We start from the raw sequence: 26,631 nt of genomic DNA on the forward strand, positions 1-26,631 counted from the left end.
TGTCATGGCAGTGCCCAGAGGTGACATTACGGATGGTTCGTCTCGTGAGGCTATATGGGTGGAGTTGAAGAACAAGAAAGAGATGATGACCTTTTTTGGAGTGTACTACAGGTCCCCAAATAGTCAACAGGAATTAGAAAAACAAATATACCAGGAGATTCTAGGCAGCTGCAGGTCTAATAAGATTGTTGCAGTAAAGGACTTTAACTTTTCCAAGATTGACTGGGAATGTCATAATGTGAAAGGTTTAGACGGAGTGGAATTTGTCAAATGTGTTTAGGAAAGTTTCAGTGTTGCAACATAATGTTAGAGAGCACAGTTACACAAGTTTTTTTGAGCTATTTATCCAATGTGCCTTTTATATACTTGCCACACTCCAATTATCTCCGAAACATTTCTTCAAATTAATTCAAAAGTGCTTCTTCGAATCTACTGATGATACAATGAGGAAGCACATGCAGAACACACCAATTCAAAATGAGCAAAATAGAATGGATTTGGGTGGACTGTACTATTCATACCACATCTTAATCAAATAATAAATAGTTTAAACCAGAAACAATATTTTCCCATGTTCGTAATAAAATCATATAAACGATATACAGGTGTAGGCTATTCAGACCATTGGAACTGCTTCACCACGCAGTACAATCAAGGCTGATCATCCATTTCAGTACCCTGTTGTTTTCTTTCCCCATAACATCCTTTTAGTATTAATGAATAACTCTGAACAGATTTAATGAGTTGAAAATCATTAACACTGCAGATGCTCGAGTTTAAAATACAAACTGAAAATGCTGAAAATGTTCAGCAGGTCAGGCCATTTCTGTGGGAAGAGAAACAGCTAATGTTTCAGATCAAAAACTCTGACAAAAGATGACATTATACTGCATCTGTCATGCATCTGCCCACTCACTCAACCTGTCCAAGTTACCCTGCAACCTCCTAACATCCTCTTCGCAGTTCACATTGCCACCCAGCTTTGTGTCATCTGCAAACTTGCTAGTGTTACTTCAATTCCATCATCCAAATCATTAATATATATTGTAAATAGTTGCGGTCCCAGCACCAAGCCTTGTGGCACTCCACTCGCCACTGCCTGCCATTCTGAAAAGGACCCGTTTATTCTAACTCTTTGATTCCTGTCTGCCAACCAATTCTCTATCCATGTCAATACCCTACCCCCAATTTCTTGTACATATTCCAGCAATTCCTCCATTAATAGCATCACTGCTAACTTGGTCTGAGCAATAAATATGTATATCGTAATCACCCATAATTATAATCATGCCCTCTTTCCTTGCATCTCTAATTTCTGGTGCTGGATGTTTTTCTGCTCCACTCATTCAGATTCCACATCATATTTCTTTGGGCCAAAATCCATTCGCACTATTGCATTGATTTCCTGCTCAACAAACAATACAACCTCATCATTCTCTCTTTTGTGTCTGCCCTCCCTCAGGATTGAATGTCACTGAATGTTCAGTTACCATCCTTGATCGCCTTTCAGCCATGAACCATCATGGTAACAATAATAAAATCATTTATATCTAGTTACACAGATAATTTATGTGTCTTATTGTTAATGCTCTGCTCATTAAGGCACAGCGCCATTACATTGACTTTTTAACATTGGTAGCGCTCTTAGCTTTTTGCATCTCAAGCCTGTTTGTCTCCTGTCCATTTTGCTCCCTTCCATTTTAGCTTCTAGATTTTCTCTCTTTCATTTCTCCTATTTACCCTTTCTGTCTCCCTTCTCAAGTTCCTCTTTCCTTGATATTTCCATGCATAGCTATCTGTTGGGCCACAGTTTAAGAATAAGGGGTAGGCCATTTAGAACGGAGATGAGGAAAAACTTTTTCAGTCAGAGAGTTGTAAATCTGTGGAATTCACCGCCTCAGAAGGCAGTGGAGGCCAATTCTCTGAATGCATTCAAGAGAGAGCTAGATAGAGCTCTTAAGGATAGCGGAGTCAGGGGGTATGGGGAGAAGGCAGGAACGGGGTACTGATTTGGAATGATCAGCCATGATCACATTGAATGGTGGTGCTGGCTCGAAGGGCCAAATAGCCTACTCCTGCACCTATTGTCTATTGATGTTAATGTGAATGTAAATGACTAAAGTTAATTTGCTCCAGTACTGACATGGCACTGAATTACATGCCTCAATTGTCCTAGTTCTCTTTTGTTATTTATCTTTAGCTTAAGCAAGTGATAAGCATATAGAAACAAGGCACTACAGTTGCTGGTTTACAAAAAAAGATATAAAATGCCAGAGTAACTCAGCAGATCAGGGAGCATCTCTGGAGAAAATGGATAGGTGATGTTTCCAGTCAGGACCTTTCTTCAGACTAATTATAGGGAGTGGGGGTGGGGGTGGGGGGGCAGGGGTGAGGAATGGAAAACCTCATCCTGCTTTCTTGATGTGGCCTCCTATACATCGGCAAGACCAGGCGTCATTTAGTCAAACACTTGCGCTTGGTCTGCCTGGATCAGGATCAGGATCAGGATCTCCTGGTTGCTAACCATTTTAATTCCTCTTCCCATTGTCTTGGGCCTCCTCCTTTGCCATAGTGAGGCTGCAAGCAAACTGGAGGAACACCATCCGACATTCTCATGGGGTAGTTTACAACCCACTGGTATGAACATTGAATTCTCCAATTATTGGGAACTATAAACCCTCCTTCCCTCTCTCCCTTTTTCCCCTATACTGCTTCCTCCCATCTTTTCCCCCGATTCTCCTCTGTGCCCCAACTGGACACGTACCTATTTCTCCACTCCCCTTTCATTTCTTCCCGCAGCTTCACAATTTGCAACTCTTCAATCCTTTTGTCTCCCACCTTCTGTCTTTTCATCTCTGGCCTTTGTCCAACCATCTGCCCATCATAAAACCCTCCTACTCATGTCAGCCTATGGCTTTGTCCTGCCCCTCCTCTCTTCCAGCTTTCTTCCTCTCCACCACCTCAATCAACCTTAAGGATTCCAATATGAAATGTCACCTATCATCTTCTTCAGAGATGATATTGATGTGGAAGATCTCCCAATGAAAGTTATCTTTCGTCTTTCATGTCTTTGAGCTGCTTGTGTCCCTAATGTTAAATCGTGTAAGTTTTCACTCTGCAACTGGTAAAGGTATCATTGTGTTGACAATTAGAACAATCTTCAAAAAAATTCTTACTTTGGTATTTGCCTCCAGGTAATTGTAAAGAACGTTAACAGATATAACAAGATCGCCTGTATTGAAGGGATAACTTCGGTTCCAACCTTGAGGGCCAAACTTGCGTCTTTCTGCAACACATGCATGGAAGTAGCAGAGGCAGAATAGAATCGTTTTGAACTCTTGCTCTCGAGAACACATTTCCAAGATATTCTGTAAGACACAAAGCAAAAAGCAATTAATTGTGACTTTTTGACTATAACAATAGTCTAAACTATCAGAAATATTATCCTTAACATGCGGGGAATAGATAGGGTGATTGTACAGAGTCTTTTACCCAGAGTAGGGGAATAAAAAACCATAGGTTTAAGGTGAGCGGGGAAAGATTTAAGCGATGATCTTGTCGAGTGGATGTGGAGACTTGGCTGTTGCCAGGTTGCTGATCATAACTATATCTGTTTAGAACGGAGATGAGGAAAAACTTTTGCAGTCAGAGAGTTGTAAATCTGTGGAATTCTCTGCCTCCTATTTCCCCTTTCTGTCTCCCTTCTCAAGTTCCTCTTTCCTTGATATTTCCATGCATAGCTATCTGATGGGCCACAGTTTAAGAATAAGGGGTAGGCCATTTAGAACGGAGATGAGGAAAAACTTTTGCAGTCCGAGAGTTGTGAATCTGTGGAATTCTCTGCCTCAGAAGGCAGTGGAGGCCAGTTCTCTGAATGCTTTCAAGAGAGAGCTAGATGGAGCTCTTAAGGATAGCAGAGTCAGGGGATATGGGGAGAAGGCAGGAACGGGGTACTGATTGAGAATGATCAGTCATGATCACATTGAATGGTGGTGCTGGCTCGAAGGGCCGAATGGCCTACTCCTGCACATATTGTCTATTGTTGTATATTAAGACACAAACAAAATTAATTAATTCTCTACTTTATTTTAAAAGTGTGCAGCTTTATTTCTATTAGCTCGAAGTATAGCATTGCAAATTATCTTTCCATGGCAGTATCTTAACATTGATATGGTGCTAGTCTTTATTGGTTATGTGCTGATATGCAACTTAACCAGATATTCCTATTAATCTTCGTAATAGCGCGGAAACTGGCCCTTCGGCCCACCGTGTCCATGCTGACCGATTAACACTATCATACACACACTAGGGACAATTTTTTTACACATACGTCAAGCCAATGAACCTACAAACCTGTACGTCTTTGGAGTGTGGGAGGAAACAAAAGATCTAGGAGAAAACCCATGCGGTCACGAGGAGAACGTACAAACTCCGTACAGACAGCACATGTAGTCGGGATCGAACCTGGGACTCTGGTGCTGCAAGCGCTGTAAGGCAGAACTCTACCGCTGCGCCGCCGTGCCACAACCTTCGTAGCCTCTCAAAATAACAACATTTTGAAAAAATAGTATTCAATCTTTGAAAGCAAATATGTTTATTATATATTTCTAGATTACTTGAGAGAAAAAATGTAAGCTTGACCATGGCACAAAAGAATGAAGCACTAACAGGATGAAATCTATACATTGTGTAGCTGCTACCTGGTCAAAGTTAGACACAGCTGTATGCAGGTTTGCCAGCATGCCAGTAGGTGGCTCATTAGTGATCTTGATTGAGATTTCCAGAATTCCCTGAGGAATTACATGCTCCTCAGAGGTGGGTGCAGGCTCAGCACTAATGAAGACTCTATAGTCAGGATGGCTGCCCTCACTGAATTGCTCCAGTAGCTTTTCTAGTGTCCCCAGCCATTTCACTACTAGATGAACATTCTGAAAACATAAGCATGGACAAGATTTTTAATGAAACAATCTGGAAATTACTTTTTGAATAATCTAATAGTTACCTTGAATTGATAATAATAAATGTCTTCATTGTATTCAAAGTTAGGAAGTTAGAAAGATCAAATTATCATACTTATATACACAAATTAATCTCAAAAAATTAATAGAAGAAAACTTTGCACGAGACACCATGATGTTAAGAAGCATCCTTTCATTCTGATCCTGATCCAACAATGATAACCCAGGAAAGCTTGTTTATAAATTCATTAAGGTAGCAGGACGTACAGATGGTATGGTCGTTACATGTCCAATAAGGTGTCCAATCCAGGACATGGCCACACAAGAGTATGTTGGCAATGCCAGAACTGTAAAACAGATTGGTTAGGTCAAAGCCAAAGTGATATATATACTTTTGGCCACCATACCACAGGAAGAATATGATTGCATTTGAGTAGGTGCAGACTTAGAAGAATATTGCCAGTGCTTGTGGATTATAGTTATGAAGACAGATAATTTAAATTGGGTTGTTTCTTTCCGAACAGGAGATCTAATAGCAATCTTGCATGGGGTGAACAAAGAATCAATTTCCCTTCATAACTAGAATGTAAATAATTAAATTCATTATTAGGATTAGAGAGAAGATGAGAAAACAAGAACACAAGAAGTTATGGGGATCTGGAATTCAATGTCTGCAGGGTGGTGACCATGTGTAAAAGCTATTTGGATGCTTTGTTGAAGCAATGGACAAATAGTGGGATTCAACTCAAATCTGTTTATGGCCAACATAGTCACAAGTAGCTGAATATGCTTCTTTAAAGTGTCTCATAAATATGAGGATAAGGAATTGTGCTTGATTAATGGTCCAGTATATTGGAGATTAACAATCAGACAGAACCCAAATTGAAAGAAATGGGTCATGCCTCAATTTGTCTGATTCTCCAAATGTAGATTAGCAAAGTATTTTAGATTACCATCAGAGACATTTCACCAAGTCTTGGTTGTTTAAATGTAAGATGGAGACCTGATAGAAAGAAAATTCAGAGCAGCCACTGTTCATAACTGTCTCATGGATAATTCAATATTGTCAATTTTGGACACATCACACATGTACAGCTAGGAAAAGGGGAATGGGAACAGAATAGAAATGGAAATCTGATCTCCCTTCAAGCCAGCCACAGATACCGAGAAAACAACTAGGTTTTGCACCAATTATCATGGACAACTAAAATAAGTATGCAACATATTAGTTGAAAGCCCTTGTTAAATGGATCTTTTATCATCTGACGTTGATAGTAAACAATGAATGTCTCTTTTATTTTATGTACCTGTAAAATGACCCAATGGCCTTCCTTGGAAGCTTTTTCCAAAGCAGATTCAGCCACCACCTCCTGGCCTTGGCCCAGGGAAACATTGTGAAATTTTCCAGCATCAATAGTGAACCCTAGTTTTTTACCTACAAAGAAAGTAATGCACAACCAATAGCTTTCTATGACATGACTATAATAACTATATGTGAAACTTATTAATTTTTACATCTACTATTGAAATAAACCATGAAAATGTGCCAGATTTTAACCTCATTCACATGCATCTATCAGTGGACTATTTCGACAAATGTGTTACATTTAGAAACTAACTAGGCAGCAAAATAGAAGTGTGTAGGAAGGAACTGCAGATGCTGGTTTACACCAAAGATAGGTACAAAATGCTGGAGTAACTCAGTGGGTCAGGCAGTATCTCTGGAGAGAAGGAATTGGTGACGTTTCAGGTCGAGACCCTTCTTCAAACTAAGAGTTAGGGTGGGGGACACTAAAGGTATGAGAAGGGTTTTGACCCAAAACATCACCTATTCCTTTTCTCCAGAGATGCTGCCTGACCTGCTGAGTTACTCCAACATTTTGTGTCTAGCAAAATAAAAGTGATAGAATGCTCTAGACTCGAGTCTCGGAACCATGACAACTAGATGCTGCAATATGATATTATTTCATTTTTTCCCCATAAATTTTAATTGGTTCTAAAATTTAGCCGTTTTCCTGGCTATCCTTCCAAAGTCTGTTCACAACTCATAAGGCTTCATTCTGTAACCATGGTCACTGTAAACATTGAAACATAGAAAAATAGGTGCAGGAGTAGGCCATTCAGCCCTTCGAGCCAGCACCACCATTCAATATGATCATGGTTGATCATCTAAAATCAGTACCCGGTTCCTGCTTTTTCCCCATATCCCTTGATTCCTTTAGCCCTAACAGCTAAATCTAACTCTTTTGAAAACATATATTAAAATTAGTATATTTAAAATTAAATGCATCTCTAAATTGCCCTGGCAAAATTTTAGATTTGATAATAATATTTATAGTCCACGAGTGAAAATAAAGATGCAATGGTCAAGTGATTCATACCAAGTGATTCGACATCTTTAAGAGGGTCAACCCCAGGAGACAAGATGAAAATCATAGGAGTTGCCGGGCTACTTTCCTCAAATGATTTTGCAAAATCAATTCGCAGACCATCAACATATTTGGTTCCTAACTTTTCTTCAACAAAGTTTCTGCAACAAAGTCATAGACAAGGAGAAAGATATTTTAGTCCAGTTGCATTACAAATTTCTATTTCAATTTCTCCTGAAAAGTAAAGCAATCAAAATTTTTCACATACTATATCAATCGAATTTCTCCTATTGAAGTACAAGGGGAAGTAAAAGAGCAAGTTAAAGAATGTTTTATGATTAAATAAATGCATTATATCTGGAATATGCTGACCTGAAGACTTAATAATATCTTAATGACCTGGGTGCACAGCTACTGATGAGGATTTACAGGAAAAAAGGACTAGAGGACTGGGTACACTTGGAGTGGCTCCACAATTGTGAACTGGGAAAGTAGACAAACATTTGTTGATACTTGAGACTAGAGATAAGGACCCTATTTCTAGCTGTCCATTATAGTGTGGGATATATAATGTTTAAACCAAAATAATGCCTCTCAGATGCCAGTGCTAACAGTCTGCAAGGTGTTACCACAACAGTTGTGAATTAGATGCCAACAATCTTGAGTAACGTTTGAGGTGCAGAAATCCCTTAATTAGGAAATTCCTTCATTAACTGCTAGCCCTTAAAGCAATTGGTATGAAATGCTATTTCTTATTTTCTTGCGACTCCATAAAGAAATCTGTGGTTGGTACCCTAAGTATCCAGATTCTAAATATTACACAACATCCTTAAACCGCTAGTCACAGCTATTAGGACAAAACAGAAAATTCTGACACACATGAATGACACACCTTAAAACAAATTGGGCTGTAATAAATGTTATGGTTTTTAAATGACATAAGCTACAGATCAATGAATGAGTAATGTTGCACAATACTGCATTGCTTAGGCCTCAAGCTAGTATATAATAACACAATCAGTTGTTTAAAAGTGTTAAACATTAAAATATAATCATGAGTTTAAATGCACCACATACAGTGCGCTCCATAATTTTTGGGACAAAGACCCGTCATTTATTTATTTGCCTCTGTACTCCACAATTTGCGATTTGTAATATTAAAAAATCACATGTGGTTAAAGTGCACATTGTCAGATTTTAATAAAGGCCATTTTTATACATTTTGGTTTCACCATGTAGAAATTACAGCAGTGTTTATACATAGTCCCCCCATTTCAGGGCACCATAATGTTTGGGACACAGCATTATCATGTAAATGAAAGTAGTCATGTTTAGTATTTTGTTGCATATCCTTTGCATGCAATGACTGCATGAAGTCTGTGATTCATGGACATCACCAGTTGCTGGGTGTCTTCTCTGGTGATGCTCTGCCAGGCCTGTATTACAGCAATCTTAGCTTATGCTTGTTTTGGGGGCTAGTCCCCTTCAGTTTTCTCTTCAGCATATAAAAGGCATGAATAATTGGGTTCAGATTGGGTGATTGACTTGGCCACTCAAGAATTGACCATTTTGACTGAAATGGATGCGAAATGGCGACTATATCTTTGCCTGACTTACTGTGTTCTTCCAGCAGTTTGTTTATTTTTGTTCCAGATTACAGCATCTGAAGTCTAGTATGTCCAAGGATTTTACTTGCTTAATTACTTTATTTTACTACAATTTTTCATTGATGCAAGGCAGACATGCTGATCTTTGTCACATTTGGGCATGGATGTGTGCAAGTGTTTGAATGTACATGCACATACATGTGCAAATACACACTTTACAGATCAATCATATCAATTGTAAATTTGGAGCAACAGATGGCTCTTCTAAAACTACATTGGCATTTGGATTTTGTGCTATTCTTCATAAAACCAAGTGCCTTAAATGGTATTTTATGAATAAATTTAAAACATACATTCATTGAATAAAAAAAAAAACAAATCTTTCCATAATTATAAACTTTACTGGAGCAGAAGAGGTTATTTTTTTACAACTAATTTGTACCCATTTTATTCAGTCAAATTAAAGATGGCTGCTAATGTAACGTAAAGTATGGCAGAACTCACTAATACCTTACTTCTATGAACATAGTAATTTCACTAAAAATCTTCCTTCGCTCCACAGGCAAAAGAGTTTAACTGCCCCGTAACATCTAGATTTAACAACCCTATAAAGAAATTCTCTATATTTCACCAATTGCCCTCTCGTACTCTCTCTCCTACCGGACTAACCTGTTTGTCTCTCTTTATGAATTGAGATGAAGGGTCTTTGAACTAAAATATTACCCGTTTCCCTTTCTATTGGGCCTGCGGAGTTTTTCCTGCATTTTCTATTTTTAAACCATCTTAGCACCACTACACTAGCTACACATGACTTCAGTCAAAGTAATAATGTATTTTTTGACCAGCTACTAATTTAGCAATGGGAGAAAAATTCTGTCAGTAGGCTCTAGAATACTAACAAAAGGAAATAAGAAAACAAAGATACGAAGCATACACTCATGGAATTTAACTTGGACAAGTGTAATGCAATACATTTTGGTAAATTAAACCAGGGCAGGATTTGCACAGTAAATGGTAGGGCCTGAAGAAGTGTTGCAGAACAAAGCAACCTAGGGGTACAGATACATGGTTCCTTCAAAGTGGTGACAAAAATAGACAGGGTTCTGAAGAAGGCATTTGGCACGCTTGCTTTCATTGGTATTGACTACAAGAAGTGGGACGTCATGCTGCAAATGTACAAGTTGATGGTGAGACCACACTTGGAGTATTGTGCATTGTTATAGTCTTCCAGCTATGCAAACAATGCCACTTAGCTGGAAAGGGTGCATAAAAGATTTATGAGGATGTTACCAGGACTGGAGTGCTGGAGTTATAATGAGAGACTGGATAGGCTGGGACTTTTTTCCCTGGGAGTGCAGGAGGTTGAGGGGGTGACATAATAGAGGTATATAAAATAATGCAAGGTGTAGAAAAGGTGGATGGTCAAAGTCTTTTACCCAGGAAAAGAGAGCTTTCACTAGAAAGCACAGGTTTAAGATGAAAGAAAAAAGATGTAAAAAGGACCCGAGGGGCAACTATTTCCACATGGAGAATGGTGGATACATAAAAACAGCAGCCAAAGGAAGATTTAGAGATAGGTACAATGATAATATTTTATGGACATGTTGGGCATGGGGGCCGTTTCTGTGCTGTATGACCCAGGCCTCACTATCACCCTCTCCCTGCTGGCACATGCACCATTTGTTTGAGACTAGTCACTTGGAAACTTCCAAGTGCGTTGAGAACAATACTGAACGATAACCATCTTAAAAAAAAAAAAAAGGTATCGAGTTAATGCGATTTCCACTATTTATCTTGCCAAGATCCTACCTTGTATGGGCATTTGTGTTTAGGGATATTACGAGTAGACTGACATGTCAACTCCTTGAAATATCATGAATAACCAGGATGGGTGGTCATCCAATAAAAGTTTGACTGAGTACAATCCCCAACTTCTGTAGCAAGTAACTGTACACAAACATGATTTACTCAATATACACGTTAATGTGATCACGTTCAGACTCACACTCCCATTTCATTATCTTCAATTTAATTCCAGTGCACGTTACATTGCTGTAAGTCACTCACGTGTTTCATTTGGATTTCTAGTCTGAAGTAAAATGTGATTTTGTTGTTAAGCAGATGTGAGCATTCAGCCAAAGAACTATCATCTGCATCCTAGGAACTAGAATCTGCTGCTCCTGCCATTAACTCTGACAAGACAGTTAGCTCCTTCAGTGAAACCTGAAGGTAAATGACTTGGCAACTTTGCCGAGTGTCATAGATGAAAATGGTCTTTTGACACTACACTTTTGAATGCCAGATAAACATAAAATAGTAAGAATGAAATGGAAATATCCATATCTTCAGGATCAATATCCTCACTTACAGACCATAGAGAGATATGATGTAGTGGGCAGTCTCCTTCAAGAATGGCAAGTAACCACTCACTCTGTCAGAATTCAACCAGACACTTGCACAGAACATGATCACATTTACTCATTTAGTCTCTGTTTTTGTAATCAATCCATTACGGAGTATTCGGTGAACCATAAAACATTTATTAAACCCATGCCGAGTGAGCAGCACACCTGTGCGTTCCTCACTTCAGCTAACAGACTAACAACTAACCGAACAAGCAACAAACTAACTATATCAGTCACTCCAGTCCTACCAAAATCCTGGACTGGATTACATATGCTTAAGATATGTGGTGAAGGTTATATAGACAGAGATAAATCTGGTTGATCTACAGTCTCACTCTATCAGAGATATTCCCTGTTCTACCCATTCCTATCCCACCTTCTCTGCCACTGAAAATTATTTTGTTTTCTCTCTCTCTCACAGTTCTGACAGCGAGTTTTGGATATGAAATGTGAACCATTCTTCTTTCCAAACATGTTGCCTGGCAAGCTATTTGTTTTCAGCATTTACTGTTTTTATTTCAGGTTTCCAACATCTGCTGTTTTTTTGTATATTTTCATCTTGCTTCCATTAAGTTAGTCTTCTAAGAGTTTGAGAAGACAGGGGTAGTGCCATCAGTGTCTTCACTTCCTCATCTGCACTATTTCCCACAGTTCCCATCTCTGCTGGCCCAATGCATGGATTTGTGCTGAAGACTTTGTGTTACTAGTGAACATCTCAATCTTCACTCAAAATTCAATTTAAGTCAGTCATGATGTTGCCAAATGTTACCTAAGACAGTCCAATGGAGGGTCCTGACACAAAATGTCACCTATCCATGTTCTTCAGAGATGTTGCTTGATCCGCTGAATTACTCCAGCACTGTGTATCCAGATGATGTTACCTAATTTTGAACCACAGTAACTCCAAATTCTGGAAGCACGAATAAAGGTTTCTGGTGATTGAAAACGTCAAATTTCATTTACATAATTTTAATTCACGCCAAATAAGAAACAGTGAAGACAGGTGCAGAGGAGGAATAACTGGCATCTTCATCATTCACATGGCGTGTGACAGTGAAAAAGTGGCTGTGAGAACTTGAGCACTTATCCTTGAACTTGGCTGACTTTCAATGGATCCGCATATTGCTGTAGTTGTCCTACTTTGGTTTCAAAGACGTTTCAGCCCAGGAAACCCATGCATATACCTTTATTTCAGTGTAATTTGTTTTGTATATTCAGAACACCAAATCTCTGGAGGGGTTTATGCCCAAGCAAATTAAAAAGGAGTCTGACATATTGGAGCTGGCTTCCAAATGGAATTGCATACTAAATGGCTCACCACCTCTATGTGCAGCCAAACTATAGAGAGTAGGTTTCTAAGTTGGAGGAGCCAGTACTCATAGCTAAAATCCAAACAAGATGCAATCAAAACTTATTCAAAAGTATGACAAAAAAGAGTGAGAAATAAGTTAAATATCAGCATTAAATATCTTGGATATTTTCTTTTAATCTTGGCATCGATAACTATATACAAAACAATTTTCACAATTTGCTTGTAAATATGGTGAAAGGCTCAACACCTTTGCCCTTGAACTTTCACTGCATAATTTGATGCAATTACCTCACTGCATAAGTCATCCTGTCAGGCCGCAAAGCCCTGAGCATAATAAGTTTTTGGAGGGAGCTCTTCTTTTTCCATTCCTGTGGAAATTTCTCCTTCTCAGGGCATTCAGATTCAACAAACTTCTTCCAGCGTTTGGCCGAGCCTTCAATGTCTCTGTCTAACCCTCGGAACTCGTCCATCATGGACATAGTCTAAAAACATTCAAAAGTACATATTTTAATTCATAGAGGTATCACACCAGACAAAAAACCGTAAAGACAGGTGCACAGAAAGTGAACTGGCATCCTCACCATAAATATGTAGTATGAATTTGGATAATGTCTTTAAGTACCAATATAATGATGAAAAATGGATTATGCTTGTGTATTAACCACTGAATAATTATTCTTCACCCAAAAACATTTCTTCTGGAGCAGCACACTTTCCATGAAAGAAAATGCGGACAAGCTTCCTACAGGCACCTAGTGTGCTTTATCCAATACTTTTCAATTATCCGCACCCAGGAATTGATCTACATCCACGTGCAAGGCAAAAGTTTAGATCAATCTGTATTCCCTTCAAAACAATGATGACACTTAACAGACACAAAGAAATGGCAGGAGTAATTGCTCAGGACATGCTGCTTCCAGGGAAATAAAAGCAGAATCAGAGAAAGAGCAAGATCTATGGTGAAAAGAAAGGAGAGGAAGCAAAAGGAAGGTCTGTGTTTGGGTGAAAGCTGAAAGTCCAAAGGAAACATTAATAGGTTTCAAGGTCAGTTTATTGTCACACGTACCAATTGAGGTACAGTGAAATTCGAATTACCATACAGCAATACTAAAAAAAAAGCAACAAGACACACAACTAAACATCCACCACAGCTGACTCCCAACGTTCCTCAATGTGATGGAAGGCAATAAAGTCCAATCTCCTTCCTCTTTTATTCTCCCGCGGTTGGGGCAGTCGAACCATCCACAATTGGGGCAATCGAAGCTCCAGCAGCCAGCAGTCGAAGCCCCCGCATCGGGGCGATCGAAGCTCCCGTGACGGGGTGGTCGAAGCTCCTGTGGCTTGGAATTCCCGAAGTCGGTCTCTAACCAGCGACCGTGAGTTCCGCGATGCTAAATTCCACAGGCTTCCGCGTTTGGAGCCCTAAAGTCGATCCCCAACAGGGATCGCGAGCTCCGTGATGTTAAGTACGCAGGTTCCCGCAGTGGAGCTCTCGAAGTCGGTCTCCAGCAATGGCTGCCAACTCCTCGAAGTTAGGCCGCAATGCAAATGGAGATATGATACGGAAAAAAACCGCATGTCCGTGGAGGTAAGAGATTAAAGATTCCCCCAACTCCCCCCCCCCCCCCTCCCCACATAAAACATAAAAGAACACTAAAAACATACATTTAACCCATACAAACAAACACCAAAGAAAGAAGGGATAGACAGACTGTTGGCGAGGCAGCCATTGCTGGCGCCACCAAATGATATAACTTACAATAAAAACACTCTAAATGTTGGAAATATGAAATGATTGGCGCAATTATTTTTACCAGCTACTGTTCAACTCAATGTTGAGTGCATAATGTTCCTATCTGGAAGATGAGCTATTGTTTCTCAAGTTGGATTTGACTTCATTTGAATACAGTAGGATGCTGGCCAGACTGAGAGTGAAACTGAGTGATAATTAAAGTAACAGCCAAATGAATGCTTAGAGCCACCCTTACAGGCAGAATGTTCACCGATCAGCCAAAACATTATGACCTGATGAGCCAAAACATTATGACCACCTGCCTAATATGCTGTTGGTCCTCTGTGTGCAGCCCCATATGCAGCAGGATGCGATGCACTGTATATTGTGACACATTCCTCCCGTGACCACCATTAACATTTTCTGTGACTTGTGCCACAGTAGACCTTCTGTCGGTTCGGACCAGATGGGATAGCCTTTGTTGCCCTCGCGCATCGTTGAGCCTTGAGTGGCCAACTCCCTGTTGCCGGTTTGTGGTTTGTCCCTCCTCGGACCACTGTTGGTAGGTACTCACCACTATTCTGGCCATAACAATTTGGCCCTTGTCAAAGTCACTCAGGTCTTTACTCCTGCCCATTTCTCCTGCATCCAACACATCAACTTCAAGAACTGACTGTTCACTTGCTGCCTAATATATCTCATCCCTTGACAGGTGCCATTGTACCAAGATAATCAATGTTATTCACTTGGTCATAACGTTTTGGCTGATCGGTGTATATGTTCTGCAAAGTGGTCACCCAATGTGCATTTGGATTCCACAGCTATAGAGAGGACTCCTTCTTGAGTATTGAATGTAGTATATTAAACTGAAGAGTTCCAAGTTAATTATTACTTGTATGGAGATTAGTGTAATTATTTCAATTACTGGGCAGTGGAAAGAAAGAGGATAGAGAGGCAGGGGTGGCATTTCCTACAATTGCATGGGAAGAAGAGTAGCTAGGAGTATTCATCTATACCAATCATTTTTCAGCAGAGCCAAATCCTTCTATTAATTGGCAATTCATCAAGATTTTTCTTAAATGTGAGAATCTCTACCGATATTACCTTCTCAGATCTGAGCATTGGTGGGTTCCTTTATGTCAGTGTCAGAAATTATGAAGGAAGATCTGTAAAATACTTGAATGTTTTGAGCCAAGACCATGATAAAGTAATATTAATGTCAAACTGTCTGATCACATGTTGATTGACACAAAAATCTGGAGTAACTCAGCAGGACAGGCAGCATCTTTGGAGAGAAGGAATGGGTGACGTTTCAGGACAAGACCATTCTTCAGACCAGCATCTGCAGTTCCTTCTTACACATTGATCACATGTTGAAACTAGTTCAAATGCATAGGCCATAAAAACAACTAGCATTTTTATTGTTTATAGTTCTTTGATAAGGTCCTTAGATACGGGTAGAAAAGAGTTCAATACTACCTTGATGGCACTCCAAGACTGAGTGGAGAGAAAATCTACAGGACTCTTGAATGTTTGCTCAATTGTGAATCTCAGGAAAAAGTCCAGTTCCTCCAGATCTAATTCATTGTTCATCAATAGAATCTGGCAATTTAAAGAAAAATAAATATTACCTTTGGCATTGCTTTATTCTTATGTTATACCTGCATGATTGTCTTTTAAGCTTCTTAAAGGGCCTGTCCCACTTAGGCGATTTTAAGGCGACTGCTGGCGACTAGGCTGTCGCCGAAAGTTCACCGGCATGATCGTGAGGAGTCTTCAATGAATCGTAGCGGATCTCGGCGCGTCACGGAAAAAAGTTCCAGATAGAAATTTCCCGGCGACAGCTGGCTTGACACCAGGTATCGTTGCTTATTGCGGGCGCTGTCGCATGCTGTCCCCAGGTATGCTATGTTGTCGCAGATGCATTTAGAAGCACGTAATATTAAATTAAGAAAAGGCATTTGAAGATACCAGAAGATAGTTTTGTTTAACCAAATTTATTTACCGTCAGGACATTTGACAGGTAGATTAGAGGCGACAGTTTGACGGTCAGGTAAGCGTGGGAATTTTGCGATGTTTCCGAAGACGTTGTAATCTATTAGCCAGGTGCCAGTTTCACAAAAAAAGTAACTTGTATCAACCTGACTCAGCATTGTCGTGGTCGTTGTCGTAGGGTGAAAGAAAAATTTGGCGATCTGCTACGACTTTGACAGTCGTTGGCAGTCGCCTTAAAAATCGTGTAACTGGGACAGGCCCTTAAGACTTCACAAGTCCTCACTTGATCTGATATGTATGTTTTCAATAGGATATCAGAACTATTCTTACATAGAGTGGTCATCATCTGGAACTAACAACTTGTAACAATAGAAAAAGAGCATATATAAATAGGATGAATACACCATTTGCCCCATCAGTCCACCTCACCACTCATTATGTTCATGATTGAATTACTCCAGGCCTTAACTCTTCTTCCATGCCAGTTCCACATTGTCCTCAATTCTCTGGTCTTTAAAAAATGTACCTGCATCTTCTTTAAATACATCCAATGATCTAGCCTCTACATCTTCCAGAGTAGCAAATTCTACAGATTTGCCACCTTCTGTGAGAAGTAATGCCTATGCTTTAAATGACCATCCCCTATCTTACAAATATGTTCCCTTGTTCTAGACTCACACTGGTGGAAGCACCTCAACATTGGACTATCATGCCCCCTTAGGAACCTGTATGTTACATCCATCAATCATCCAAATTCTGAAGAATTTTTACCTTTAAAAGTTTATCCTTTCTTACATTTGGGGAACCAAACTGTACTCGGTACTTCGTCATCAACACCAGGTCCAATGATAACAATACTTACCCATTTTTAAACTACAACCACTTAGCAATAAAAGAAAATAATAATTTGCCTTTTTAACCACTTGTTGCACCATTGTGTTTCGTGCACAAAAATACCTAGATCCCTCAGTGCTCCACACATTTGCCATCTCCATCCATTGAGGCAGTAGTCTGCCTTTTGATTCCTCCTACTGAAATGCACTACCTCACATTTTCCAACAATGAGCTCCAATTGGGAATTTCAAAAGAGAACTTTATAGGCACTCAGGGGTAAACAACGTTACCGAGGAATAGAACTGAACAGATTGAAAGATAAACGGCCTCTTATGCCATGATGGTTCTATAAAATCCATGATGGTGCAACATAACAGAACTTCAGTTAATCTTGTTTCACTATTATTAAACCATGCAGAATAGGGTAGAACATATCATCAGTATTTAATGTGCAAACTTAATTTTAAATTGGATGAATTGTGCTAATGTTGGCCTGAGATAAACAGCGTGAAATTTTGATCGGTAGAAGCACCGTATGCTTTTTGGCTACAAATAAGTCTAGATGTCCACATAGTTGTGGGCCAAGTCCTACCTGCTCCTATATTACCGAGGGTGTTTGTGCTAACTGGAGTCTGTAATCACTATAATTTACAGGCAGCACACAGGTTGACATGCTGCCCACATTGCACTGCATCGTTGTGTGCTTATTGCATCCATGATAAGTGTGCTTATTTTGTAGACTTTTGAATGTAACCTTAAAGTTATTTAAATATTGGAATATTTAATTGAAAGAATATTCTTATAAAATAGATTAAAAATAAGCAGTAGAATACTTGGAATGGTTGAAACAGTAGAAGTGGCATGCACTGAAAAATGTATACACACCTGGAATGTTGTGTGAGAAAGAAATACCACTTTGTCCTTTTCAAACAGACCTCTGCTGGTATAGAGGAGCACAGAGTATGTGATGCAATTAACAAGGTTTGCTACTCGCTCCTTCAGATCCTCTGATTGTTCTGTCCTTTCAATAGCTTTATGAAATACAATGTTAAAAGCCTAAAGAAAATAAAAGAAGTCAATGATGTAATGGAATTACAATGGCTGCCATTATATCTGACACATCAGAGATCTGCTTGCCATGTTATTCCCTCCAATGTTCTCGTGCGAGTGGCTTGTGATTAACATGCCATTTTTTCTTGAGTCAAGTCTCGTGAGATTATAATTTTTGAAATTTCATTTCTTTATTTTTCAGTGCTTAATGCAACACCAAATTATTCTACTGATCTTTTAACTTCAGATTATGTCATGTATCACCACTGCTTCCCCGTAAGAAAAATAATTATTAAACTCTAAGAGCTGATTTTAAGATTGTGCATTTCTATGTTTGTATAAAATCACAGGCAATTGCTTTCCAACCCACTGAGAAGAGAATAATCGTTTTTGTGTATGTAATTTAATACCTTGAGTGAGAATTGGTAAATAGGGTTCATTTTCCTAAGGTCATTGATGATAAAATAAAGAAGAGAAGCTCTTGCTGCCACTGGCCGATATCGTTCACGAGCCTCATTGATCTTCAACTCATTCTCCGTTGCTTCGTTCACCTGCACAAGGTTTACAACAAAGCTAATATAAGCATCTCCGCATTCTTTTTCTCATTTTTTTGAGGCACTCTTGCTTCAGCGACAAAGTTTGTTGAGGATTTTGAATTCAATATTGGTAAATTTGGAGAAATCTCTCTCCTAAACCAAATGCTATGTTCCTCTTGAATTCTCTTTGCAACCCCCCCCCCCCCCCGCATTGCTGTAGCTTTCCTGATCATAAGAACTCTTCTCAATGCAAATCTTTTGGAAAGTTAGAAAGGTCTAGAAAGGCAGCACTTAACCCTGTTAACTAAGTTAGAATAATGATTAAATGTTACTCACTTGAGTAGGGCTCTTCACTGGGCTTCTGGACTCTGCTCCAGAAGAGCACTAAATGCATCCCCAGTGCTGCTAACAGCCACAAATATGAATATTTGTTTTGGCCAAATATGCTTTTAGACTTTGCTGGAAAACACTTTGCTGATGAAAATTTTCACAGGTTTTACTGTTGGTTGATTTGCACTACCAAGCCAGATAAATTTATCTACACATATGTTTCCATCCCCTGCTGTAATCCGCAAACTTGCACGTTCCTTTGTATCTGATTTAAAGCAGATATTTGAAGGTTGCCAGACCAGTATGATCCAGTGAGGAAGAGTCATTACAACCATTGATCCTTATCTCATCTTCCATCAACTGAACTTGAGCAGATGGTATGACTTATGATTAAGAATGCAATTTCTGAAATATGATAGATTCCCCCCTACATTGGTAATGAATCAATATCATTCATTAAGTGTAGGAAAATAACTGCAGATGCTGGTACAAATCGAAGGTATCACAAATTGCTGGAGTAATTCAGCAGGTCAGGCAGCATCTCAGGAGAGAAGGAATGGGTGACGTTTCGGGTTGAGACCCTCCTTCAGACTGAAGAAGGGACTCGACCCGAAACGTCACCCATTCCTTCTCTCCTGAGATGCTGCCTGACCTGCTGAGTTACTCCAGCATTTTGTGATAATATCATTCATTAACTTACCTTCTGCTCAATTTCTGCTGCAGTTAGCTTTGTTGACTCCAGTTTCTCCACCAGGTCAGTATCACCTAGGAAGTTGCCCTCGGCCGCCGCCAAATGTGTAAGGAGCTCGTCCTCAAGCCGTTTCAGCTCAATCTTAAAATGATTCTGGTGCTTTGTTAAGGTTGACTGTGCAGAAATCAAAAAGCTCAGTGCATAGAAACAAAGGAATTTATTATCACCCGCCATTCTTTTAAAAACATATATTATTGTTCCCAATATTTTCTGTTTGGATTTTGCTTTTATTAAGGATGAAGTTCTTTTTGAAATTTTTGCAGTATTGATGGATATTTTTTATGCAAATTGTTGATAACAAGTTATAGGGGCTTGTGGAATCAAGGGATATGGGGAGAAGGCAGGCACGGGGTATTGATTGGGGACAATCAGCCATGATCACAATGAATGGTGGTGCTGGCTTGAAAGGCCGAATGGCCTCCTCCTGCACCTATTTTCTATGTTTCTATGTTAACGCAACCAACAGTGCTTTAGTCAAGGATGAACACTGTGAGGTAAATTTAATTCCCAAAATAGTTGGGTTACTATTGGGTGAGAGTTTGAACTTCAGAAGTCCTAAACCTTCCCTATTTATTCCCTAGTGGAGAGGTTGCAGGCAGACAGCCTGCTTCCAGGAATCAGTATTGTAATATTGAAGCTGGCTCCCTTCTTATTTTTTGAATTTAAAAATCCCAGATTCAACCTGTTCTTGCATCTAGAAAACTGATAGTTCAAAAGGGAGGACAGCTCTGCAGAAAATGCAGATCATCCGCGTAAATAAATAAGTGTCTCTCCCAGCTCAGCAAGCTATCTTTTGACTGCTAAATCAATCATTCCTTCACCCAGAGAACCTCACGATCATGGATTGGAAACCCTCACATATCCAATCACTCCCCACAATTCCACCGCAGCACAGAGATCGGACCCCAAACCACTAACGGCTATAGACCTTCTTACTGAGGCGGTGGCCTGCTCCAGAATGGAATCAAAATGACTAATTGGTAGTTAAAGTTATTAATTAGGACATGTTGCTTATGTTAAGAATGTAGAGCTGAACCTTTCTGCAAACTGAGAATCTGGGATTTTTTATTCATAGAAACATAGAAACATAGAAAATAGGTGCAGGAGTAGGCCATTCGGCCCTTCGAGCCTGCACCGCCATTCAATATGATCATGGCTGATCATTCAGCTCAGTAGCCTGTACCTGCCTTCTCTCCATACCCCCTGATCCCTTTAGCAAAAAGGGCCACATCTAACTCCCTCTTAAATATAGCCAATGAACTGGCCTCAACTACCTTCTGTGGCAGAGAATTCCACAGACTCGCCACTCTCTGTGTGAAGAAATGTTTTCTCATCTCGGTCCTAAAAGACTTCCCCCTTATCCTTAAGCCCCAAACATCTACCACCAATTTAAACTAGTCCCATCCAAAATTATGATTAATATCCTCTTTGAAGAAAAATTTACACTTTCACAGATGTTTTGCCTGGCCTTGCTACATTCTTGGGCCTGTTTCCCTTAGCTTTACTGTGTCAGTGAAAACAGTGAAATACTGCATCAGGCAAGGCATTGTGAAGAATACAGTTTAATACTACTTGTTGCAGATGGTGCAGATGACAAACCACCAGTACAGGCCATCCTCTGTTACTCTCATGTGTATGAAAATTAACTACTCAGTTCTACACTGCTGCTGGGATTAAAAGCTGTCAATTGCATTGAAATCTCCTGTTCCTGTTGTGACATACAATGACAATTTATGCTGTTATGTTATGGCTATCAACTTCATACCTTTTGGCAGTGGTAATATTTTGAGGATTGGCATCTTAATTTGATGAAAAAGATAATTAAGTGCAAAAACAGTGCAAGTTTTTGATCTGCCGTTTTAATGACTTGCCCAATAAGTTTAGAGCAGGCAGACTTTGGTAAAAGCAGGCCTGAAATGATTTGTATACAGCTCGCAGAGCTGCTGATCGCCAAATACCATTTTTTAAACCACTTTGGCTACCCATGTCATCACCTTTATGGAACTGTGTACCTGTACCCCTAGGTCTTAAGATTATTAAGGGGTTGGACAGTTAGAGGCAGGAAACATGTTCCCAATGTTGGGGGAGTCCAGAACCAGGGGCCACAGTTTAAGAATAAGGGGTAGGTCATTTAGAATGGAGATGAGGAAAAACTTTTTCATTCAGAGAGTTGTAAATCTGTGGAATTCAATTCCCTGAATACATTCAAGAGAGAGCTAGATAGAGCTCTTAAGGATAGCGGAGTCAGGGGGTACGGGGAGAAGGCAGGAATGGGGTACTGATTGAGAATGATCAGCCATGATCACATTGAATGGTGGTGCTGGCTCGAAGGGCCAAATGGCCTACTCCTGCACCTATTGTCTATTGCCTCTGTGTTCCACAACACTCTGCAGGGTCCTACCATTTACTGTGCTTATACTGCCCAGGTTTAATTTACCAAAAAGCATCACCTCATACATAATGCATCACCTGATATGTAATGATTGTCGATCTCAAGAAACAATGTGAATGTATATATATTTATGCTAGTAGCTACACATAGGTTAAAATGTCACCACGTTTTCTTTGCTCTTTCCCCCTTGCCATTGAAAATGATCAACTAAGTGATATTTTCTGAAGGGCAAGGTCGTTTGAAGTCATTAATCACTTATTAAATAATTTACACTGTTGCAAGAAAGAAGAAAAAGCATTCAAAGGAACAGGAAAGTCTTTCACAGTTGCCCCTAATATGATTTATGTTATTCCCGTCTCATCGTGGGAGGGTACTTCTCAGGTAAGGTACCTTCAGGTGCTCCAGGTCGGGCCTTTCTATGTTGACCACTTCAGCCAGCAGCTGATCTTCAAGCCCATCCCTTGTGACAGTAAAATTGATGAGCGTTGTCTGAGCCTGCATCTCAGGCTTGTAATGAGGGTTGGCCAACTTTGTGTGAAGAATTAGTCGGAAATAGCTATTGAATTCACACTCTTTGTCACCAATCTTAATGTATCTGAGAAGTAAAAGTTTGTTTTAGCTATTCATGTATAATGCAGGGTTTTTAACCCGTTCTTTACTTTTTGAAGTTAAGCATAGCGGAAAAAATGGAGTCCTTACTATTTCTCATTATAATATTATTTTAATAGTCTTATTATTTGGTCTGAAAAGACCTTCTGGTGTGAAAATCAAGCCATTTTAACAAACACGCCACATTTTCAAAATACCATTTATAGAGCAGAAATGGTATGAAGTGCCAGTGGTGGGAAGAGGCTTATAATTTTGTTCAATGCGACACAAAACGTTTATTTTCTAATTATTTAATATTGCATTTCATTCTCAAGCCAATTGTCATTTATTACACTTAGCTAGTTAGAATACCCTGTGCAAATTCATTCCCACATTAGCTATACTCACTGTCACCACTTCTAACACATACTGCAAAATCCAATTTTAATTACAAGCAGAGAACAAGTGCGGCTCAGACCTGATGTCCTGCTATTTGAGTGGTGAGCCGTGATCAGCATTGGTCTTGACAGGCAGGAAATCAATTGGGTTTTTTTGAGCTAGCTAATAGAGGTGATTTTACAGGAGAGTTACTCAGTTGGGGTGAGCTTGGCCAAAACATTTCAGGGGTAGGATTGCAACCCGATCTTCAAATATATTGATAAATTTGGACCTGTATTACTTTCCATCTTCCTATCCACATTCCCTTCAATGCTGGAATCACTCTCCCTTCCATTTTGGCATTCCAATTCCTCTTCAATGCTCATCTAAAAAGGTGTTTTTCTGAAGTAATCCCTCACAGCCTAATATTTAACTTAAACTATTAATTCGCTATTAAACTGATTCGCTGCTCCTTGGACCACACCAACTTTTTTAAACTGCCATATTTCTAACTTTTCTTTCATAAACATGATTGCAGCAAAAGATGGCAGATGACCGTTTTAGAACACAACCTGTGGAGGCTGTTGAAACTGAGAAACAAATGAAATGGACAAGATATTGCTTTGATCGGCACTTAACTTTATTAAGCAACGTAACAAACAGCCTTTAGTATTTTAAGCTTGCCGTAACAAAATTAAAATTTTAGCGGTTAAAAAGAACTTTGTATACTCAGCAGGTTAGTATCTTTGGAAGGAGAAATGGAGTTAATGTTTAAGATCGATGTCCTTTCACCCTGAACAGTTGGTTGTGGGAATTCAATTAGGGTTTCCTCACCCTCTCACACCACCACCCCAATGTCCCAGACCTCCCTCTACGCAGGGATTCTGCCCCTCTCCATCGGGGACCTGGGGTGGAGGGTATTGCACCAAGGAGTCCCCTGCAACCTGTTCCTCGCGCGGTTCACAGACTTGCCAGCCGCCTGCCACTTCTGCGGGCTGGAAGAGTCTGTGTACCACGTGTACATGGAGTGTGTGAGGTTGCAGCCCCTGTTTCAATATCTAAAGGGGCTGCTCCTTGCCTTTTGGCTGCAGTTTTCACCCACCAATCTCATTTTTGGACACCCTGTGCATAGGGGAGAGGGTAGGGCCGAAGATGTCCTGGTTGGGTTGCTCCTGGGCCTGGCCAAGCTGGCCATCCGCGACTCACGGCGCCAGGCGGAAGAGGGCTCTGCCCGAGCCAGCTGCCTACCCCCTTTCCGGGATTACATCCGCGCCCGGGTGGTGTTAGAGAGGGACTAGGCACTGTCCACGGGCACCCTGGAGGATTTCCGGGACTGATGGGCACCGCGGGGGATTGGATGTATCCTGGATGGGGATTGTAATATAATTGTATAATAGTTTCAATTGGTATATATTTGTTGTATAGTATTCTGGTGGTGGGTTCTGTTTTGGTTTTATTGTATTGTATATATTATTTTAATATTTGAATAAATATTTTAGATTTTTTTTTAAATGGCCCAGACCTCCCATTTTGTTCTCAATTTCAGAATGTGGGAATCAGCAACAGGGACAGCAGTTATTGCCGTTCCCCAGTTGTGCTGGACAAGGTGGCCTTCTAGAGTCGCTGCTCTCCATGTGGTGAGGGGTTCCAGGATTATGAACACCGGTCAATGTCACCGAGTGATGTAAATGGGGGAAAACCGAGCAGTGTTGTCAATGGGGGGAAAACCTTCACTCAGCTGGTGGACAATTGGCAATAATGGCCAACAATCTCCCCCTCCTCCGGTCCATTATAACTATTATAACAAGGGTTTACTGTACACAAGTAACCATAAGATAAAATATATTATGTGTTCACAAAATAGAAGTAAAATGGAGAAATACTTTTAGTCTAAAGTACTTTGTACTTTCTAAATATTTATTTACGTTAATACAATTTCATATTTCTTTTACATTAAATTCAATACTGGAAATCAGTTTCAGCATGAAATGGTTTTAATTTCTGTTTGTTTAAGATATTTGTAGCCAACTGGTTCTGTTTTAATGTGATATTTTTAGGCCAAATTAACTGTGATTAATAAATAACTGCTTGTGAAAGACTTAGCAGGAAGTATGTGTATTTATCATTTAGCAAAATGGTACAATTTGCAATGTTTCCATTCTATTTTGACAGCATTTTATTTCTGAAAGTACACAGACATCCAGAAATTGGGTCACACAGTACCATCTTTTTCAGTGGAATGCAATCAAAAATCTTTTTAGCCCAGAATAAATTGCGCTGGTGATCATTTCCAGGTGAATTGGTGTCAATCACAAAATTAGACAGGACAATTCTGGTCACAAACCATGTCCGTGTCTGCTACGTCACAGCAATTTGTGCCGGATGACCCCAGAGAGAGAAGAAACGAAATACTCATGTCATTTAACATTGTCTGCACTACAATTCAAATGGAACCGAATGTTGATTACGAATCAAGCACACCGGAACAGTGGATCCATGACATTGGTGACAGCCAGCTCTGTGAGGAATTTTCTTTTCAGTGTTGGAATACATGATTCTCCTGTTGTGAACTTTGGTCTTGTCCAGGAACTGTAAACACTTGCATAGCTCCTAATCTCATGCCATTCACTGCATGCTCTCCATATGCTGAACTGCTTTGCCAGTTTGCCACAACTGCTGCACATTGCTCAGCTATCACAGCACAGCTACAACAGTGGATCTCTGCAACAATTCTGAACTGCCGAAAAGATGCCAGGTTGCTAGTTTGCCACACACACTCAAGCAAATGCAACATTCGTGGAACAAAGCAGAAGTGCCACAGTGACTGCCTCAACACTGTCAAATGGTTGCAATGACAGGGGGTTCATTACTGAAGTGTTGCATGCCACCAGGCCGCTGTAATACTGAAGAAACAATGCCTGACTGCTACAACATTTTTGGAACAACGCTGACCTGCCACAAAGGAATTTGATAGGCAAACTGTCACTGACTACTTGACAGCTTGGCATTGTGTGGCAATTGTTGCAGCAGTACAAAACTGTCAGACCACCACAGCTTGCTAGATTGCCACAGTGAATGCCATAAACTACCACAGAATACTGGAGGATTGCAATGCCTGTGCACACCACAACACCTTCCCTGACTGCTGCACATGCCATGCCGCTGCAACAACTAATGCACACTGTCTGAGATGTTGTGCACACTTAGGAACTGAGAAAAAAAATGCTGTTCAACAGAGAATAGATAACAAAGCGCAGAATTACAATGTAGAAACAAGGAATCACAGATGCTGATTTACAACAAAAAAAGACATTAAATGCTGGAGTAACTCAGCGGGTCATGCAGCATCTCTGGAAAACATGGATAGGCGACGTTTCGGGTCGGGACCCTTCTT

General features: G+C 40.0%; 1 protein-coding gene across 1 annotated transcript in view; it reads right to left on the reverse strand.

The window, feature by feature from the left end:
• The window catches only part of LOC144605954 (dynein axonemal heavy chain 11-like), a 261,975-nt gene that overhangs the window by 28,940 nt on the left and 206,404 nt on the right, over positions 1-26,631 (reverse strand). Inside the window, exons 66-75 of the mRNA XM_078421667.1 lie at positions 22,662-22,866; positions 19,829-19,993; positions 18,673-18,813; positions 18,098-18,268; positions 15,863-15,985; positions 12,940-13,133; positions 7,340-7,488; positions 6,266-6,393; positions 4,701-4,928; positions 3,177-3,368 (exon numbers count right to left, since the gene is read on the reverse strand). Of these exons, the coding sequence (XP_078277793.1) occupies positions 3,177-3,368; positions 4,701-4,928; positions 6,266-6,393; positions 7,340-7,488; positions 12,940-13,133; positions 15,863-15,985; positions 18,098-18,268; positions 18,673-18,813; positions 19,829-19,993; positions 22,662-22,866 (1,696 nt within the window). The remainder of the gene's footprint in view (positions 1-3,176; positions 3,369-4,700; positions 4,929-6,265; positions 6,394-7,339; positions 7,489-12,939; positions 13,134-15,862; positions 15,986-18,097; positions 18,269-18,672; positions 18,814-19,828; positions 19,994-22,661; positions 22,867-26,631) is intronic.

Source organism: Rhinoraja longicauda, chromosome 2 (assembly GCF_053455715.1).
Source record: "Rhinoraja longicauda isolate Sanriku21f chromosome 2, sRhiLon1.1, whole genome shotgun sequence".
NCBI classification, from domain to species: Eukaryota; Metazoa; Chordata; class Chondrichthyes; order Rajiformes; family Arhynchobatidae; genus Rhinoraja; species Rhinoraja longicauda.